The sequence below is a fragment of the Cervus elaphus genome, chromosome 7 (assembly GCF_910594005.1).
Source record: "Cervus elaphus chromosome 7, mCerEla1.1, whole genome shotgun sequence".
Taxonomy (NCBI): domain Eukaryota; kingdom Metazoa; phylum Chordata; class Mammalia; order Artiodactyla; family Cervidae; genus Cervus; species Cervus elaphus.
Genome location: NC_057821.1, coordinates 13,825,243 through 13,845,815, shown reverse-complemented (window position 1 = coordinate 13,845,815; position 20,573 = coordinate 13,825,243). Strand labels below are relative to the sequence as shown.

The 20,573-nt window shown below is 37.7% G+C and overlaps 1 protein-coding gene across 2 annotated transcripts in view; it reads right to left on the bottom strand.

The window, feature by feature from the left end:
- DNAH8 (dynein axonemal heavy chain 8) overlaps positions 1–20,573 on the bottom strand; it is a 311,786-nt gene that overhangs the window by 198,523 nt on the left and 92,690 nt on the right. For both annotated transcript variants that reach the window (XM_043907360.1, XM_043907362.1), the window contains 10 exons: positions 19,893–20,085; positions 17,675–17,871; positions 17,008–17,134; positions 15,835–16,070; positions 13,657–13,761; positions 5,268–5,381; positions 3,905–3,967; positions 3,267–3,367; positions 1,788–1,925; positions 1,391–1,631 (listed from right to left, as the gene is read on the bottom strand). In XM_043907360.1, coding sequence (XP_043763295.1) covers positions 1,391–1,631; positions 1,788–1,925; positions 3,267–3,367; positions 3,905–3,967; positions 5,268–5,381; positions 13,657–13,761; positions 15,835–16,070; positions 17,008–17,134; positions 17,675–17,871; positions 19,893–20,085 — 1,515 coding nt within the window. The remainder of the gene's footprint in view (positions 1–1,390; positions 1,632–1,787; positions 1,926–3,266; positions 3,368–3,904; positions 3,968–5,267; positions 5,382–13,656; positions 13,762–15,834; positions 16,071–17,007; positions 17,135–17,674; positions 17,872–19,892; positions 20,086–20,573) is intronic.

Genomic DNA, 20,573 nt, shown 5'->3' with positions numbered 1-20,573 from the left:
GTCCTGCATGCTGCAACAAAGATCTCACATGCCGCAACAAAGACCAGGCACAGTCAAATAAATAAATAAAAGAAACAGAACAAAAAATCCTAAAAATTTTATGAAACCAAAGAATTTTATGAAACCTTTAGCCAAAGGAATCTTGAGAAAAAGCAACAAAGCTGGAGGCATAATGCTTCCTGCTTTCAAACTATATCAAAGCTACGGTAATCAAAAAAGTATGGTATTGGCATAAAAACAGAGACAGTGGAACAGAATAAACGTACCTATATGTTTAATTAATTTATGAGAAAAGAGCCAGGAATATACAATGGGGAAAGGACAGTCTCTTCAATAAATGGTGCTGGGAAAACAGGATAACCACATGTAAAAGGACAAAACTAGACCACTATCTTATACCACACAAAAAATTAACTTAAAATGGACTAAAGGCCCGAAACCATAAAACTCCTGTAAGACAACAGAGGTGGTAAGTTCCTTGAAATCAGTCTTGGCAATGACTTTTTTGGACTTGACACCAAAGCCAAGGTAACAAAAGTAAAAAATAAACATGTGGGATAGCATCAAACTAAAAAGCTCCTTACAGCAAAGGAAACAACCAACAAAATGTAAAGGTAACTTGCTAAACAGGAGAAAATATTCACAAATAATAACTCTGATGAGGGGTCAATATTCAATATATATATACAACAGATTCATACAACTCAGCAGCAAAAACCACCAATCTGATGAAAAAATAGACAGAGTCTCTAAATAGCTATTTTTCTGAAAAAGACATACAAAGAGTCAACAGGTACATAAAAAGGTGTTCCACATCACGTATCATCAGAGAAATTCAAGTCAAAATCAGAATGAAGTATCACCTCACACCTGTTGGATTATCATCACAAAGACAAGAAAGAGTGTTAGTGAGGATGTAAAAAAAAAAAAAGGAATCCTTGCACATTATTGATGGAAATGTAAATAACACTAAGCATAAAAATGGAAATGAACAAATTAAAAATCTTGAAGGAAATATATAATAATTTAAAGTATTTACTAGACTAATAGTAAAAAGTATAGAATTAGAAGGTTGGAAAATGTTCTGAGGAATCCACCAAGAACACAACATAGAAATAAACAGAATTTTTAAAAAGAGTATAGTTAAGGGACAAAGAGGACAGATTGAGGAGCTCCAAAACTAAATAATTCAAATAATTATATTATCTCCGTGAGTTACAGCATTATTTTGCCAAACCAAGGAATGTTCAGGATCATTTGACATTTTGAGGGTACATTATATAGGGCAATCAGTACACCCTTGAATAAAATGTTTATTTGTACAATTGTCAGAAGAGAAAAAGGAGACATTCTTTAACAGGTCATTTGCAAGACTTTAAATCCCATGTACCTCGATATCATCCTTATTTTTAAGGAGTGGTGCTTCCATAATATTTCTAAGACAAAAAGAATCTGACTCCACGTCAAACGGGGTTCCAGTTAGCTCAGAGATTCGATCCCAGTGTCTCTGCTTCATCGCCTTATTGGTCATCATTTCCAGTAGAGGACATGACTCACTGAAGTCATCAATTCTTTTTTTCAGATCCAAAAAAGCCTGCCAATCTTTAAGTCCTTTTGGCAGTTTACGACATCTTTAAGAAAAAAAATTATTTCATCTATACATTTCTTTGAAGAAGGTGTTATGAATATACAGCAATATATCAGAAGATAAAACCAGCTGTGAAATTCCTATAGGATCCTAAAATATGCACTATAAATTGGTTAAGTTTAATGTGATTGAAACTCACCTGTTTTGAAACTCCAGAAGTTCTGCATTGATTTTTTCAATATCTACATCTCCCCAAAGTATCTCATAATAACCACTAATATTGCCCATCACAGTATCATATAGTCCATACAGCTTCTGCAGCAAGTTGAGTTCCTTTCTGGGAAACCAAATAATTAAGTCATTATGTAACATGTATTTTAAAGATAAATTCCATTATTGGATAGGCAGAATTCATCTAATCAAATATTTCATACATTATGTGTATAATGTCTTATACCAACATGTATGCAACCCCGTCAGTTTCCAAAGACTTTATTAAAGTTCCATCAATTAGGTTAAGGTTTATAGCTCTCAAATATTCCAAATTAAAATATTATGTGCCATTACCAAGTGTGTTTAATTATTATAACCATACCAATCACTGCAAACAATGTGACCAAAACTTGCTAACAAGAGCAAAGTTAAGGCTAATGTTTTATTTGATCTCTTTACTTTCAAATGCAAGCTGGATTTTTATGATCATGTCTGCCTTTAAATCTGCCTTTTAAACATCACTTTCCTACCAAAAGCTTTCCCTCATGTGCCCAGATGCAGTTATATCCAAAACAAGAAGAAAGGAGGGATTCTGGGGCAAGTAAATGAAAACGTCCTCATTGTGTGGCACACGTGCTCAGTCATGTCAGAGTCTTTGTGACCCCAGGGACTGTAACCCACCAGGCTCCTCCGTCCATGGGATTTCCCAGGCAAGAATTCTGGAGTGGGTTGCCATTTCCCACTCCAGGGGATCTTCCCACCCCAGGGGTTGAACCCAGGTCTCCCGAATTAAAGGGAGACTCTTTGCCAGCTGAGCCACAAGGGAAGCTCAAAAATACTGGAGTGGGTAGCCTATCCCTTCTCCAGGGTATCTTCCCAACCCAGGAATCGAACTGGGGTCTCTTGTGTCTTCTGCATTTCCAGGCAGATTCTTTACCGCTGTGCCACCTGTGAATACTACACTTCAAAGTGAAAGTCGCTCAATTGTGTCGGATTCTTTGGGACCCCGTGGACTACAGAGTCCATGTAATTCTCCAGGCCAGAATACTGGAGTGGGTGCTTTCCCCTTCTCCAGAGGATCTTCCCAACCCAGGGATTGAACTCAGGTCCCCTGCATTGCAGGCAGACTCTTTACCAGCTGAGCCACAAAGGAAGCCCAAAGCCTACCCCTTCTCCAGGAGATCTTCCCGACCCAGGAATCGAACCGGAGTGTCCTGCATTGGAGGCAGATTCTTTACCAATTGAGCTATCAGGGAAAACCACACTTGATGTTAGCCAAAAGGCTATATATTTTATATGGAGACTGTGTATTCAATAACATAGGAATAGCTAGGAATGAGGGGACTATTTAGGAATTTTCCAAGCCAGACCCGTCTCTGTACAATGAAGGATTTAATGATGATGACATGTTCACCTAATGGACAGTTAATTATTTATAATAAACTTGTTCAATTTCTAAACTTACCTAGTTTTGTGTAAAACCTCATAGTCAGTCACAGGCAACCCAAAGAGTTGTTCTCCAGATGAATATGTAACGAATTTCCTCCATAGATCATCAAAATTGGCCTATAAAAGGTTTTTAAATTATAGTAAGATGTAATTAATTCAGAACCCATTAAAGTAGAATTTATTATAATCAAGATAAAAGCTATACTGAAGTTTATTTAATATTATCTATGAAACAAGGATTTGTGAAGCAAATTCATGCTGATACCAAGCTATCAGAGGAAAAGTTAAGTACTCATGAAAATTAACTTTCAAGCATTCTGAAAGTAATCATTTTATATAAAATTATTTCCTTAATAAATTAAGTGGTCCCCAGACATACATTTCAAGTTCCTATAAATACATCTGAAAGTAAAAAAACGACATTTGTAAAATTCTATAATTCAGACTTTTCTACTATTTTAGACTGTCATCTTTCCTACAGGGTTCAAATGAGTAAAGTAGTAGTATAATCCACTCAATCTTGGGTATTCCTAGTAAAGAAAAAAACAATGATATTTGGACAGCAGCTCTGTATTTCCTTGGTGAGATGACCATGGAAGCCACCTAAGTATAAATACAGGGAATGTCAATGTAACCACAAAAATGTAATTTTACCTGAAAGATCTGTAGCCTGTTGCTAGCTTCTTGGGGTGGTATATTTGGAACCATGGGTCCTTCCTGTAATGAAATATAATCAGCATTTTAATTCCTAACCACATATATTTATCAATTTATTAGGTTTATCTATTATTAAACAAATAAACATGATTTTTAATTTACATGATCTAACTTTATCCTGTATATGAAGCTCTCATTTATTTTTTGTTAACACTTTCATTGAGATATTATTCACATATTATACAATCCACTCATTTAAAATGTACCCTTCAACAGTTTTTATTATATTCACAGACTATGATCACAATCAGTTTTAGTACATTTGCATCACTCTAACTTCCATTCATTTTTTAAGGACCTTGACATAGCTAATAAAATATGTGATTAAACTACATCTTGTATGACATTTACAATACAAGAACTCTGTTTCATTTCATTTACAATCATAAATGATGGTGCTGTGGTTGTGCATTAGAATAAGTGATACATAGTTCTGAGAACAACTTCCTCTCACTAATAGTCTAGCCTGATATGGAAACAGAGATACACATAGGTTGAATACTTGGAAGTAGCAGAAGGCAGTCTTTGGAGGCCATGAGCCAGAAAACAGTTGCAAAAAAGACCCCAAATGGTCTGTACAATCATAAATATTATGGATATGCTAAATAATATGCCATATGTCCAGTATAACAGAATAATAGAGAAATAAAATATTAACTAATCAAACCGAAAAGAGATGTTCAGTACACATTAAAGAAAAAGTGTTATAGAAGTAGCACCAAGGGCTTAAATTATCTTATGATTTTATATCTGCTATGATCACTAAAAGAAAGCAGAATATGTTAGGGACTACATCCAACTTCTGAGCTTTAACTTCATAAAGGTCAACCATTATTAGTCATATACCACGCTGAGGAGTCTGTGGGACTGACCAAGGATGACATTTATTGTTTATGTTCAGCGACCCTTCTGGTTCTCTAAGAGTTAGAGCTGGGAAAAAATCAGTTGCATGATACCCTGGCATTAGGACATTTATAGTTTCTAACAGCCTTCCAACAACTGTACTACATTTTTAATTATGAATATGCTGGCCCTAAGAAAGGACAAAAGCAGACTCTGTGTTCCTTTCATGATTTCCAAAATTGTTGCTCCTTTTAGCAGTTAAATTGTTTCTCTTCTCTCTTATATAAAACATGCTTAAAGGAACAGCTATTCCCTCTTTTTGATAGCTGCAACTATGCGAAGATAGCCTCTTGCACACAACGTACAAATCACAGTATATTTCTCAGGGTTCATCACTTTCATCTCATATAAACATTGTGCCAAATATCTTAACACAGAGTGTGAAACACTTAATTACCATCTCGTACGCTTCTGCGAAGTTCATTACATCCTCACGAAAAACTTCCACAGACTCAAGTAGGCTACTTTTAAACTTTGGCTGCACTTGAACCAGTTCATCTTGTACAGAAACCTAGAATAAATTAAAAAAAAAAAAAAAAGGCTCAATGTGAGAGTGAAAGCAATGTATTTAAATGAAAAATACAAGTTCTACTCCAGCAGGTTTGTTAATCTCACAGATACACTATGAACGAGGATGTGTCTAAAATGTTAATTTGTTTAAAAAAAAAACAACTCAGAAATAAACAATCCAAATGCACCAAAGAGTCTCAAATCATTCTAGCTCATGACCCAAGAGGCAAAGCTATTTAACTGCAGTTAGGAAAATATTTTCTGGCTGACCCAGTTCAAGTGGTTAATATGGCCAAGGGAACAATTATGACTATGGGCCTAGTCTAGGTCCCATGTTGTCTCCGGGACCGGGCCACGGTCTGGGATAAGAAATCTCTAGTAGGTTCATGTGGTAGCAATAATTAGAGCAGTCCCCAGTAAGAAAAAGATATTACTCTAGGTATGAAAGAATAGTAGATGTCTTCCACAATGATTTTCAAAGCTTCTGCTTAAATCTGCAATCATCAATTGCTGTTGTTGTTCAGTTATGAGGTCAAGTCCAATTATGTGCAACCTGCAGCGTACCAGGCTTCCCTGTCCCTCACCATCTCCTGGAGCTTGCCCAAGTTCACGTCCATTGAATCAGTGATGCCATTCAACCATCTCATCCTCTGTCACCCTCTTCTTCTGCCTTCAGTCTTTCCCAACATCAGGGTCTCTTCCAATGAGTCAGTTGTTCACATCAGGTGGTCAAAGTATTGGAGCTTCAGCTTCAGCATCAGTTCTTCCAAAGAATATTCTGGGTTGATTTCCTTTAAGATTGACTGGTTTGAGCTCCTTTCTTTCCATGGGACTCTCAAGAGTCTTCTCCAGCACCACAGTTTGAAAGCATCAATTCCACTGGAGGAGGGAATGGCAAACCATTCCAGTATACTAGCTATGAGAACCCCATGAACTGTATAAAAAGGCAATCATTATACCTAACACCAATTCATGCTTTCTATCTCCCAGGTTCTTTACATATGTTAACTCATTCAATCCTCACAACCACCCTGCGTGGTATATACTACTATTATATCCATTCCACAGGTGAGAAAACCGACGCACAGAGAGACTAACTTCCTCAAGGTTCCAGCACTAGTATGTGACCAGGTCAAGATTCAAAACTTGGCAATGTGATTCCAGGGCTCTTACCCTTAACTGTTCTCAATGGTAGCATCTTGCAGGGTTGGAACATATACTGCTTTAAGCTTAATGGTGACTGTAGTAAAGAATGGGTCAGTAGGTTTAACACTAACAGAGAGATGAGAGAAAAACCCTAGTGAATCTTTTAGACTGAACAATAATAGCAAATTGGGCTTTACTAGATCTCAACTGAGGGCTCCCCATATCCTTCCTAGGACTCACTGTCTAGACTAACCAGTAAGTACTTTTTAAAATAAGCAGTTAGTCAATACTGAACATGAAACCCCAAAATAAAAATTATTATTAAAAAATTTTATACACATCTTCTCAAGCTTCATTAAACTGCATTTTTTAAAGCTTCTAAAATATTTCTAAAGGACCTCATGAAGAAATTAAGAAACAAAGGTTATTAACTTGCACCAGATCACCCAACTGGCTGACGGCAGAGCCAGAATCACACGTCATGACCCCAATTTCAGCTCTGTGTCCTTGCTACTGTGTCTTGCTTCAATCTCAGTGACAAATCTCCCCATAAATAGGAAACTTTAATCCAACATTAATTAATATTCAATAAAATTTTTAGTATAATTAAAGAATCTGGACCCTGCCTTGGAGTTCACTTACTTTTTAAATTGTTAGTTTCTTCTGTACAACGAAGTGAATCAACCACATGCATACACATATCCCGTCCCCCTCGAGCCTCCCTCGCACCCCTCCCATCCCGCTCCCCTCAGTCATCACAGAGCCCTGAGCTGAGCTCCCCATGCTGTAAGCAAGGTCCCACTAGCTATCTGTTCTACACACGGGAGTGTATCTGTGTCAGTCCTAATCTCCCAATTCATCCCACCATCCCTTTTCCATTCACGTTTTTTTTTTATTTATTTTTTATTGAAGGATAATTGCTTTACAGAATTTTGCTGTTTTCTGTCAAAGCTCAACATGAATCAGCCATAGGTATAATGTCTAAATATTTACCAACTTCAAAAATGCTTAGAGAAAAATTTATAGCCATAAATGCCAACATTAAAAGAAAAAAAAAAAAACCTCAAATCAGTAACCTAACCGAAACTCCAGTACTTTGGCCACCTCATGCGAAGAGTTGACTCATTGGAAAAGACCTTGATGCTGGGAGGGATTGGGGGCAGGAGGAGAAGGGGGTGACAGAGGATGAGATGGCTGGATGGCATCACCAACTCGATGGGCATGAGTTTGAGTAAACTCCGGGAGTTGGTGATGGACAGGGAGGCCTGGCGTGCTGCGATTCATGGGGTCGCAAAGAGTCGGATACGACTGAGCGACTGAACTGAACTGAACTGAACTGAACCATCCACCTTAACAAACCAGACAAGAAGAAGAAACTAAACCCAAAGAAAGCAGAAGGAAGAAAACAATTTAAAAAGAGCACAGAAAAAAAAAAGCACAGATAAATGATAGAGAATAAGAAAACAACAGGGAAAATAAACAAACTAAAAGGTTTTCTTTTGAAAACAGCAATGAAAGTGACAAAGTTTTGCCTAGTATAACCAAAAATAAAAGAGAAAGGACTCAAATTACTAAAATTAGAAAAGAAAGGAGGGATATCACTACTTACTTTACAGAGTGATATAAATATATAATATATATATAAATTATAAATTTATTTATATAGTTACATAAATATAAATATATATTTATAATATAAATATATATGCTGCTGCTGCTCCTGCTAAGTCACTTCAGTCATGTCTGACTCTGTGCGACCCCATAGACGGCAGCCCACCAGGCTCCCCTGTCCCTGGGATTCTCCAGGCAGGAACACTGGAGTGGGTTGCCATTCCCTTCTCCAATGCATGAAAGTGAAAAGTGAAAGTGAAGTTGCTCAGTCATGTCCGACTCTTCGCGACGCCATGGACTGCAGCCTACCAGGCTCCCCCGTCCATGGGATTTTCCAGGCAAGAGTACTGGAGTGGGCTCCTATTGCCTTCTCTGAAATAAATATATATAATATAATATATATAATAATATAAATATATATTTATATAAATATATAAATAAATATGTATACAGAGTTATATATATATAAATAAAAATAATTATAAAGATATAATGAACAGAGTGAAAAGGCAATCTACAGAATGGGAGAAAATACTTGCCAATCATATACCTGTAAGAAGTTAATATCCAGATTATATAAAGAACTTCCACCATTCAACAACAATAACAAAAACAAACAATCCAACTTAAAACCAGGCAAGGAACTTGAAAAGACGTTTCTCCAAAGAAGATATACAGATGGCCAACAAGCATATGAAAAGATGCTCACGGTCACTTTTCATTAGGGAAATGCAAATCAAAACCACAATGAAACTCTACACCTAAAGCAACTAGAGAAGGAAGAAATGAAGAACCCCAGGGTTAGTAGAAGGAAAGAAATCTTAAAAATTAGGGCAGAAATAAATGCAAAAGAAACAAAAGAGACCATAGCAAAAATCAACAAAGCTAAAAGCTGGTTTTTTGAAAAAATAAACAAAATTGACAAACCATTAGCAAGACTCATTAAGAAACAAAGGGAGAAGAACCAAATTAACAAAATTAGAAATGAAAATGGAGAGATCACAACAGACATCACTGAAATACAAAGGATCATAAGAGACTACTACCAGCAGCTCTATGGCAATAAAATGGACAACTTGGAAGAAATGGACAAATTCTTAGAAAATTATAACTTTCCAAAACTGAACCAGGAAGAAATAGAAGATCTTAACAGACCCATCACAAGCAAGGAAATCGAAACTGTAATCAGAAATCTTCCAGCAAACAAAAGCCCAGGACCAGATGGCTTCACAGCTGAATTCTACCAAAAATTTAGAGAAGAGCTAACACCTATCTTACTCAAACTCTTCCAGAAAATTGCAGAAGGTAAACTTCCAAACTCATTCTATGAGGCCACCATCACCCTAATTCCAAAACCAGACAAAGATGCCACAAAAAAAGAAAACTACAGGCCAATATCACTGATGAACATAGATGCAAAAATCCTTAACAAAATTCTAGCAAACAGAATCCAACAACATATTAAAAAAATCATACACCATGACCAAGTGGGCTTTGTCCCAGGAATGCAAGGATTCTTTAATATCTGCAAATCAATCAATGTAATATACCACATTAACAAATTGAAAGATAAAAACCATATGATTATCTCAATAGATGCAGAAAAAGCCTTTGACAAAATTCAACATCCATTTATGATTAAAACTCTCCAGAAAGCAGGAATAGAAGGAACATACCTCAACATAATAAAAGCTATATATGACAAACCCACAGCAAGCATCACCCTCAATGGTGAAAAATTGAAAGCATTTCCCCTGAAATCAGGAACAAGACAAGGGTGCCCACTCTCACCACTACTATTCAACATAGTGTTGGAAGTTTTGGCCACAGCAATCAGAGCAGAAAAAGAAGTAAAAGGAATCCAGATAGGAAAAGAAGAAGTGAAACTCTCGCTGTTTGCAGATGACATGATCCTCTACATAGAAAACCCTAAAGACTCTACCAGAAAATTACTAGAGCTAATCAACAAATATAGTAAAGTTGCAGGATATAAAATTAACACACAGAAATCCCTTGCATTCCTATACACTAACAATGAGAAAACAGAAAGAGAAATTAAGGAAACAATACCATTCACCACTGCAACAAAAAGAATAAAATACTTAGGAGTATATCTACCTAAAGAAACAAAAGACCTACACATAGAAAACTAAAACACTGATGAAAGAAATCAAAGAGGACACAAACAGATGGAGAAATATACCATGTTCATGGATTGGAAGAATCAATATTGTCAAAATGGATATACTACCCAAAGCAGAGTCAATGCAATCCCTATCAAGCTACCAACAGTATTCTTCACAGAACTAGAACAAAGAATTTCACAATTTGTATGGAAATACAAAAAACCTCGAATAGCCAAAGTAATCTTGAGAAAGAAGAATGTGACTGGAGGAATCAACCTGCCTGACTTCAGACTCTACTACAAAGCCACAGTCATCAAGACAGTGTGGTACTGGCACAAAGACAGAAATATAGATCAATGGAACAGAATAGAAAGCCCAGAGATAAATCCATGAACCTATGGACACCTTATCTTCGACAAAGGAGGCAAGGATATACAATGGAAAAAAGACAACCTCTTTAACAAGTGGTGCTGGGAAAACTGGTCAACCACTTGTAAAAGAATGCAACTAGAACACTTTCTAACACCATACACAAAAATAAACTCAAAATGGATTAAAGATCTAAATGTAAGACCAGAAACTATAAAACTCCTAGAGGAGAACATAGGCAAAACACTCTCCAACATAAATCACAGCAGGATCCTCTATGACCCACCTCCCAGAATAGTGGAAATAAAAGCAAAAATAAATAAATGGGACCTAATGAAACTTAAAAGCTTTTGCACAACAAAGGAAACTATAAGCAAGGTGAAAAGACAGCCCTCAGACTGGGAGAAAATAATAGCAAATGAAGCAACAGACAAAGGATTAATCTCAAAAATATACAAGCAACTCCTTGAAGCTCAATTCCAGAAAAATAAATGACCCAATCAAAAAATGGGCCAAAGAACTAAACAGACATTTCTCCAAAGAAGACATACAGATGGCTAACAAACACATGAAAAGATGCTCAACATCACTCATTATCAGAGAAATTCAAATCAAAACCACAATGAGGTACCATTACACGCCAGTCAGGATGGCTGCTATCCAAAAGTCTACAAGCAATAAATGCTGGAGAGGGTGTGGAGAAAAGGGAACCCTCTTACACTGTTGGTGGGAATGCAAACTAGTACAGCCACTATGGAGAACAGTGTGGAGATTCCTTAAAAAACTGGAAATAGAACTGCCATATGACCCAGCAATCCCACTTCTGGGCATACACACCGAGGAAACCAGATCTGAAAGAGACACGTGCACCCCAATGTTCATCGCAGCACTGTTTATAATAGCCAGGACATGGAAGCAACCTAGATGCCCATCAGCAGATGAATGGATAAGGAAGCTGTGGTACATATACACCATAGAATATTACTCAGCCATTAAAAAGAATTCATTTGAATCAGTTCTAATGAAATGGATGAAACTGGAGCCCATTATACAGAGTGATGTAAGCCAGAAAGATAAAGAACATTATAGCATACTAACACATATATATGGCATTTAGAAAGATGGTAACGATAACCCTATACGCAAAACAGAAAAAGAGACACAGATGTACAGAATGGACTTTTGGACTCTGTGGGAGAAGGCGAGGGTGGGATGTTTTGAGAGAACAGCATTGAAACATGTATATTATGTAGGGTGAAACAGATCACCAGCCTAGGTTGGATGCATGAGACAAGTGCTCAGGCCTGGTGCACTGGGAAGACCCAGAGGGATCAGGTAGAGAGGGAGGTCGGGGGGGGATCGGGATGGGGAATACATGTAAATCCGTGGCTGGTTCATGTCAATGTATGACAAAACCCACTACAATACTGTAAAGTAATTAGCCTCCAACTAATAAAAATAAATGAGAAAAAAAACCACAATGAGAGACCACCTCACCCAGTAGGATGCCTACTATCAAGAACACAAAAAATAACAAGTGAGGATATGAGGAACACACATGCCCACTGATGGATGAATCAATAAACAAAATGTGGTATATGCACATGATGGACTATTATTCAACACTGAAAAGGAAGGAAATTCTGACATATGTTATAATACAGATGAATCTTGAGGACATTATGCTAACTGAAATAAGTCAGTAACAAAAAAGATAAATAGTGTATGATTTCACTTACATGGGAGGAATGGGGAGCTGTTGTTTAATGGGTAGTTTCCATTTTGCAATGCGAAAAAGTTCTGGAGATTGGCTGCAGAGCAATGTGAACACATGTAACACTACTGAACTCTACACATAAAAATGATTAAGATGGTAAACCTTAGGTTATGCGTATTTTGCTCCATTATTTTTTTTTTACCTTAGTACAAAGCTACTGTAATCAAGACTGGCATAGGGGCAGGCATGTGGATCAATAGATTAAAGTTGAGAGTACAGAAATGAATCCTTACAGTTATGATTAACTGTTTTTCTCCAGGGAGACAAGACAATTTATTTGGTGAAAGCACAGTCTTTACAACAAATGGTCCTGAGACAACAGGATATCCACACACATTTACATGACGTTGGACCCCTAACTCACACCATACACAAAGATTAACTCAAAATGTAACAAATACCTAAATGTAAGGGTAAAATTAGAAAACTCTCATAAGAAAACATAGTAGTGACTCTTCATGATCCTGGACTAGGCAATGGCTTTCTACATACAATACCAAAAACAAGAAACAAAAGAAAAAAAAAATAGACAAGCTGGACTTTATCAAAATTAAAAATTTTGTGCTTCAAAAGACACTATCAAGAAAGAGAAAAAACCCACAGAATGAGAGAAAATATTTGCAAATCTTTTGATTAAAGGACTTACATCCAGGATATATAAAGAACTCTTACAACTCAAAGAGACAACCCAATTTAAAAAACAAATAACAGATTTAAATTCAACCTTTCTTCAAAGAAGATATACAAATGGCTAATGAGTACATGTAAAAAGATGCTAAGAATTATTAGCCATTAGGAGAATGAGGTGCTGGTATGTGAAACAATATGGATAAACCTTGACAACATTATTCTAAGTGAAAGAAGCCAGTCACAAAAGACTAGATACTATAGGATTCTATCTATGTTTAAGCATCCAGAAAAGGCAAATTCAAAGAGATAAAAAGTAGATTCCTGTTTGCCAGGGGCTGTGGTGAGGAAAAGAATGAGGAAGGATTACTAATGGGCATGGGGGTTTTTTTTTGGAATGATGAAAATGTTCTAGAATTAAATAATAATGGTTGTTGTGCAACTCTGCATATAGTAACAATTACAGAATTGTATACTTTGAAATGGTACATGTTATAGGATGTGGATTATATCCCAATAAAGCTAGGAAGATAATATATATTGAGCTTTTGAAAAGTTTGAAATGTATTTTTTTTCTGAATATAGTCACTTAATAAAAGAAGAATTAAATTTGTACTCACTGCTTTACTCTGCAATTTGTTGAAAGAATATCTCAAGGTGTCTACTGCTTCTGATTCTTCTTTGGTGACTTCAACTTCAAATCGGTTTAAAATAGCATAGGCTTCCTGTGCAGTGGGGGCAGATTCAGACACATCACAAGGAATACAATTGGCAAATGACTTACAGGGCTTCTACAAACACATTCCTATGTCTTTCACTAAAATTATTTATTTATTTGGCTGTACTAGGTCTTGCAGCATGTGGGATCTTCAGCTGCAGCATGAACTCTCAATTGCAGTATGTGGGATCTAGTTCCCTGACCAGGGATCAAACCCCAGCACAGCACCGTAGCCAACCAACCACCAGGGAAATCCCCACTATGTCTTAAAAGGATGGTTCCCCAAATTAAATGTGTATAAAAAGCTCCTTTAGATTATCACTGACATCAGATATTGACTCTAGACCCCAGGCGCTGAAATCTGAACTTAATAAGCACCAAGGTGATCCTGGTGGAGAGGAGACCAATCCCTTTGAGATAATCTCCGAGGAAAAACACCCTAGAGTAACTTTCTGCCTCTCTCTTCCTGATCTTGTGACAAGACCATGCAAAATGTCTTCTCATACTCTATTAAAATAGGGGTTGGCTGTATAAGGAATGGAATGAAATGATATTCTGAAGAGCAGACACTAATGAACAAACAAGACAAGACAAAAACAAATTCATAGATACAGAGGACATATTGGGACCAGAGAGGACGGGGGATGAAGGACAGAAAAATGGGTGAAGGGGATTAACTGTATGGTGATAGTTGGTAAAGAGATTTAAAGGTGGTGATGGCTTTACACTGCATATAAATACTGAGTTATAATCTTGCACCACTGAAATCTGTATAATGTTATGTACCAATTTTGCCTAATTTTCTTTAGACTGATGAGTTGGCAATCAGCTTTACCAAAGGAATTTATGCTGAAAAACTGAACTTTGGCAGTCAGGAAAAAAATGGTATGATAACTTGTTAAATCTTGAGAAGCGAGTGGTCAGCATTCAAAATATCTGAATACTAAGATTTAAAGAAGTAGTAAAGGTATGAATTTCATTAGCTACCAAAGAGCACAAACTCTAAGTGGTTTCAAGAAAGCAAGGCTCAGTCATGAACACTGGGTACCCAAAAGGAGGTACCAATTCCCCAGGTTTGCAGGCAATAAGGGGCGTGCACTATCCACAGAGAATCTAAAAAAGTTATAAAATGAACTGGATCTGATCTTTATTATCGCCATGAGCCAGAAATTCTAAGTATTAGTGGTAGAATAACAGCCTCCCTATCGTTATCCACACCCAAATCTCTAGCACCTGGGAATAGTGTCACCTTACACAGCAAACTTGCAGATGTGATTAAGTAAAAGAATCTGAGAGGAGGAGATTATCCTGGATTAACCATGTGGGCCCAGTGTAATCACAAAGGTTCCTTTAAGGGAAAGAAGGAGATAGGAGATTTAGAGACAGAGATATGAGGACAGAAGCAGGGGTAAGAGTGATGCCACAGCTGGGAGGGAACCAGGAACCAAGGGATGCAAGCTGCCTCTGGAAGCTGGACAACATAGGGAAATGGTTCTTCTCTGCAGCCCCTGCTGATATGTTGATTTCAGCCCCATTTCCATACTTCTGACCTCGAGAACTATAAAATAATAAACATGTGTTGTTTTCAGCCATTGAGGTTATGATAATTTGTTACAGAGGCTAAACAGGAAACTAAAACAGTACTCTTTCCTAAAAACATCTCCTGTTGATCTAAATCCCAACAGCTACTTTTGAGCCTAAATGGACCATTCTCAACCATGGTATGCTGCTGGTCATAGGGGAGACACATAGCTCATTTCTAAGAAAGTCAAATATATTTGGGGAACTTGCCTAATATGTCAGGACTGAAGTCAGAGAGTATAACCACTCTTTTCTGTAAAATACAGGTACCAGCATAAAAAAATTGAACACTGTCTAGACCAATACAGCATTATTAATACATTTTCCTTGGTATACTGTTCACTGTTGATAATTATCAAAATCCCTCTAAGAACATCAACATCAGAGAGGAAAAACAGAAAGATTGTGCCATAAAATAGATAAAGAATTCAATTTTTTAGTGTTTCTCTATTTTTAAAAAAATAGCATTTCAAGAGAGAAAAATGCAAACATTTCTTACTTCAATTGGTCCCAAAGTCATGTCCATTTGAATTTCATTATCACGGATACAAGACAAGGCTTCCATTGCAAATCTGACATCATCTAAGTCACGAATAGGTCTAGATAACTTTTTCAAGTATTCATTGATAAATGCTATCATGTCTGACATTTTCTTTTTGTATTCTTCATTCAAATATCGACAGAGTAGCATCTTCCATGCCTTAGCCTCAATTGATAAGGCCAATTTCATTGGCTCTGATGAAGACAGAGAAAGGTCAAAATAAAATATTAGGTGACATTCTGAAACAATTCACTGCATGTATAATCTGAGCATTTATAATTGTCCATTTTGTTGTCACCAGCCACACTGAGCATTTGAAATGTAGCTGCTGCTGCTGCTGCTGCTAAGTCGCTTCAGTCGTGTCCGACTCTGTGCGACCCCATAGATGGCAGCCCACCAGGCTCCCCCGCCCCTGGGATTCTCCAGGCAAGAACACTGGAGTGGGTGAAATGTAGCTAGTCTGAATTAAATGTTCTGGAAGGTTACCAGATTTTGAAGACTTAATGCCTATCCCAGTGAAGTATGTTAAGCTGATCATAAGAAAGACACTCAAGTCTATAGAGAAGAATTTTGGAAATTCATTCTGGCACCATCCAATGTGAACCTTGCTCTGTTTCTGGCCATCCCATTAGCAGCCCTCACTCATTTCCCTGAATTCCTCCAGGTAACCCCTACATGAGACCAGCAGTCTATAATGCTGGGAACACTGGGTCTGTCCAGCAGAGCTCTCCCTCACTATAGTTAGCCGTAGAATCAGCTTGGGCTTTTGATTTCAGACATTGTCTCAACACCCTCTGATACTCTAACGCCACTGGACTAACTTCTCAGGAGACCTCCACTTGTTCTGATTCTTAGCCCTTGTATACAACCCACTCCCTCCAGTAACACGAAGTTCCACCTATAGTTTTAGTTGTTCGGGTACCAGTTTAGTATTCAGTGCATTAAGCCACTTTGGTATAATATTATATATATAAAATGTATATCTATATTTAACATATATATGAACAATATTGGTGGTCCAAAATGCTTAATAGTTATAATATTATACCAAGGTAGATTAATAACTGTCTCCTAAGTGAAGTCACATTTCATGTGAAAATACAGATACTTTACATAATATTTTTAAAATACCTGTATGCAATTCAAGTGCTCCTACAACTATAATAGGCTTCAACTCATCAATCTCCTGTTCAAAAGTCGCGTAGTGTAGAATTTCAGATCTGATTTCAGTCAGAGAGGGATTGTTAGCCAAAAACTCCTGTAGCAAGGAAAGAATCAACACTTTCTTTGGCTTTTTGACAATGTAAATCTTACACTTCTAATAGGTAAGTTAGAAAATTGTATCTGCTTATATATTTTTCCTCATGTATGTGCTATCAGGCCAGGGGCTCAGTAGAGAAAGGGGTGAACTGTTAGTACTGGAAGAGGAGGCTATGTGAGGGGATTTCACATGTCTGGTTGGTTGTTTATAGTCCTAAAGTTTCCTCGAGTTTCTAACCAAATATACAGCTAGGCCTCTGTAACTTTGACACACCCCTGAATACCTGGCTTCTGGGTATGTCTCATACATAATTGGTACTCAGATGAATTTAACAAAATCTGCTTGAGCCTCATTATTATCGATTGCCCCAGTGTCAATGTCAGAATTACACAAGACAAGATGTGCTAGGTGCATGGCATTTACAGGTTCTTGATCTCTGTTCTTGAGTTCTCATCATCATCGCTGACATTTTCCTGGTCGTCCCACAAGAGTAAAACAATTACAACCCGAACTGCATTGCCAGTAGTGGAAACACACCTTCACTTTCACATCTCGGTCCTCTGTCCAGAGTGTCTTGTACTTCTGAAAGTCCTGCAGGGCTTCATGAACTGCCTTTCTGAGAGAGTTCACGGAGGAAGAAAGGAGGAGGACCAGCTTGGAAATATCCTTGTGCTCTGCCACTCCCGGGTAAAAATTCTTTAGCTTCCGTGCAGGAATCATTTCTTCGAAGGATTCTGAGAACAGATGCTTTTATTCTATAGATAACTCATGCATTCAACTTTAAATACTACCAATTGTAATTATCTATAGACTTTCCAAACTTTAAATTCTTAAAGACCCATCTCCATCCAAATAATTAACAGCTAATCTCTCACTAGTTTCACTTATTCTTATTAAATCGTTGTGTTATATTTTGAGGTCTAGGTTTCTAAATGTGCGCACGCGCGCTCAGTTGTTCTATCATGTCCGACTCTTTTGCGACCCCATTGACTACAGTGGCCTGCCAGGTTCTTCTGTCCATGGGACTCCCCAGGCAAGAATACTATGGTGGGCTTCCATTTCCTTCTCCAGGGGATCTTCCTGACCCAGGGATCAAACCCACTTCTCCTGCATCTCCTGCATTGGCAGGTGGATTCTTTACCATTGATCTATCTGAGATGCCTTCATTAAAGTGAGGAAACTGCTATTCAGAGGAGAGAACTGAAAACCAGTTGAAAGACACTGATTAATAACCTGCCCCAAAACAAAACGTCCTCCAAGGAAAGATCAAATGAGTTGAAATTGCTATCCCACAGAACAGCCTTGCGGTTAAAGGAGAGGTATGACATTTATTGGGGCTTCCCTTGTGCCTCAGCAGTAAAGAATCTGCCTGCCAGTGCAGGGAACGGGTGTTTGATCCCTGGGTCAGAAAGATCCCCTAGAGAAGGAAATGGCAACCCACTCCAGTATCCTTGCCTGGAAAATCTCATGGACAGAGGAGTCTGGAGGGCTGCAGTCCATGGGGCTGCAGATTCAGACACAACTTAGCAATCAAATGCAACAACTACATTTATTACCCAAATGCCTTAAGCTAATTATTTAAACTTCACAGAAATATTTGAGAGGATTAAATGATACAACATATGTTTGTCTTCAGCTCAGCATCTAGTATTTAGAAACCACACCACCACCATTAAACACCACCATAAACATCTCTTGCTAAAAGTCAGTATTCTCAAGTATTCTTCATCAGGTACAGACCATACAGATACTTTTATTTGGCCCAGAAAGTTCCCTACTTTTGTTAAAGCAGTTGTTAACCATTAAAAAATCATGAGATTTCATGAGAAATTTGAGATTTCCACCTTCTCTTTCAAAGTGGTTTAATCTGGTATTCCTGCCTAGCAACAGCTGGCTTAAGTACCCATAAATGATACTGACTTGGGGTAGGGGTGGAAGAAAAGGGGAGATGTTGATCAAGGGGTACAAACTTTCATTAATATAATGAATAAATTCTGGAAATGTACACATATTGGTAATGTATAGTATAATAATAATGTGCACTCGAAGTCTGCTAAGAAAGTAGACCTCAGGTGTTCTCACCACACACACACACACACACACACACACAAATGATTAACTATGAGAGGTGATGAATACGTTACTTACTCTGTGGCAACCATTTCAAAAAAGTACACATATATCAAAACATCATACTGTACACCTCAGGTACGTACAACTTTTCTCAAAAATAAAAAAAAAATTAACGTGGCATAATAGCAAGAAAGAAAAAGAAAAAAAGTTTGGCTTTCTATACAAGAGAAAGTATCCAAAAATATCCATGGAATTTGGGGTCAGTGTCATATCACAACCTTAATTATTTAAGGGAATAGTTTAAATAAACTTTATGTACAAAGCACATATGACCAGATTTTCTAAGCACCATGTTCTAGCAAACTAAGTTTATCAGACCAAATACAAGCCTGAATATAGAATTAGTTCTAAGGTTTGTTTTCATTTTTCACTTTGAATCTGAGACTACGATAGTAGAACAGTGATAAATATCCTTGTTCACCCATGACCAAAATCTGAAACGTCTGCACGCTATGTTTAAGGTGGAAGATGGAGAACCCTAGTTTTTTTAATGCAAAATTTAACCAACAAACATATAAAACTGACTTTAAAAAGATATGTTGTAATATCCAGGAAAAATTAGAAAGACTTATTTACTGTTATAATTCTGAGACTCTACTGATCTAAGATTTAATATTCTTACTTTCTTCCTTCTTCAATTGCTTTCCTGTGCTTGGATGGGCCAAGTCCATAGTCGTACGGGAGGTGCTGCTAATGACTCTCTTGATGGGACGGGACTGCTGGCCCCAGTGAGCTACTCCTCTGCTGACCTCCAGGGTTAACTGGATCATACGGTTAATGGCTTGTTGAATGTCATCCAAGCTAGGAACCATTACCTGTGGAAAGAAAAAATGAGTCCCAGGTGCTCCCAGCACAGACAAATCTACCCCTCTGATTGTCACCATCCCCGCTCCCTTCTGAGTGGGGAAAGCCTCCGCTGGCCCAGTGGAAGTCTGCTTCAAGGAGAGGGATATTAGAGGAAGGCAAGCTGCAGACTTAGCCTTCTTCAAGCCGTCCCATTCTACCCATTCCTGCAGGAAGAAAGGTCAGGCACAGTACATGTCATCCTTTCCCTGGGAGGGTGGCTGGATGCAGGCATGTGCATGTGTTGCATGTCCATGAGGCAGAAAAACTGAAGAAGCTATACTGCCAAGATTTTGACTTCAGTTCTTTCAAATGTGCCAAATAAGCATAGAAGCTGTCCTCCAGAAGGCCAGACTGCTGCCTGGCCTTAACCCTTGGATCGTCACAGAATGCACCACCGTCATCCTGATGACTTGGTCCTCCACATGCCAACAAGCAGCAGGAGGGGTGGTGGTAGAGA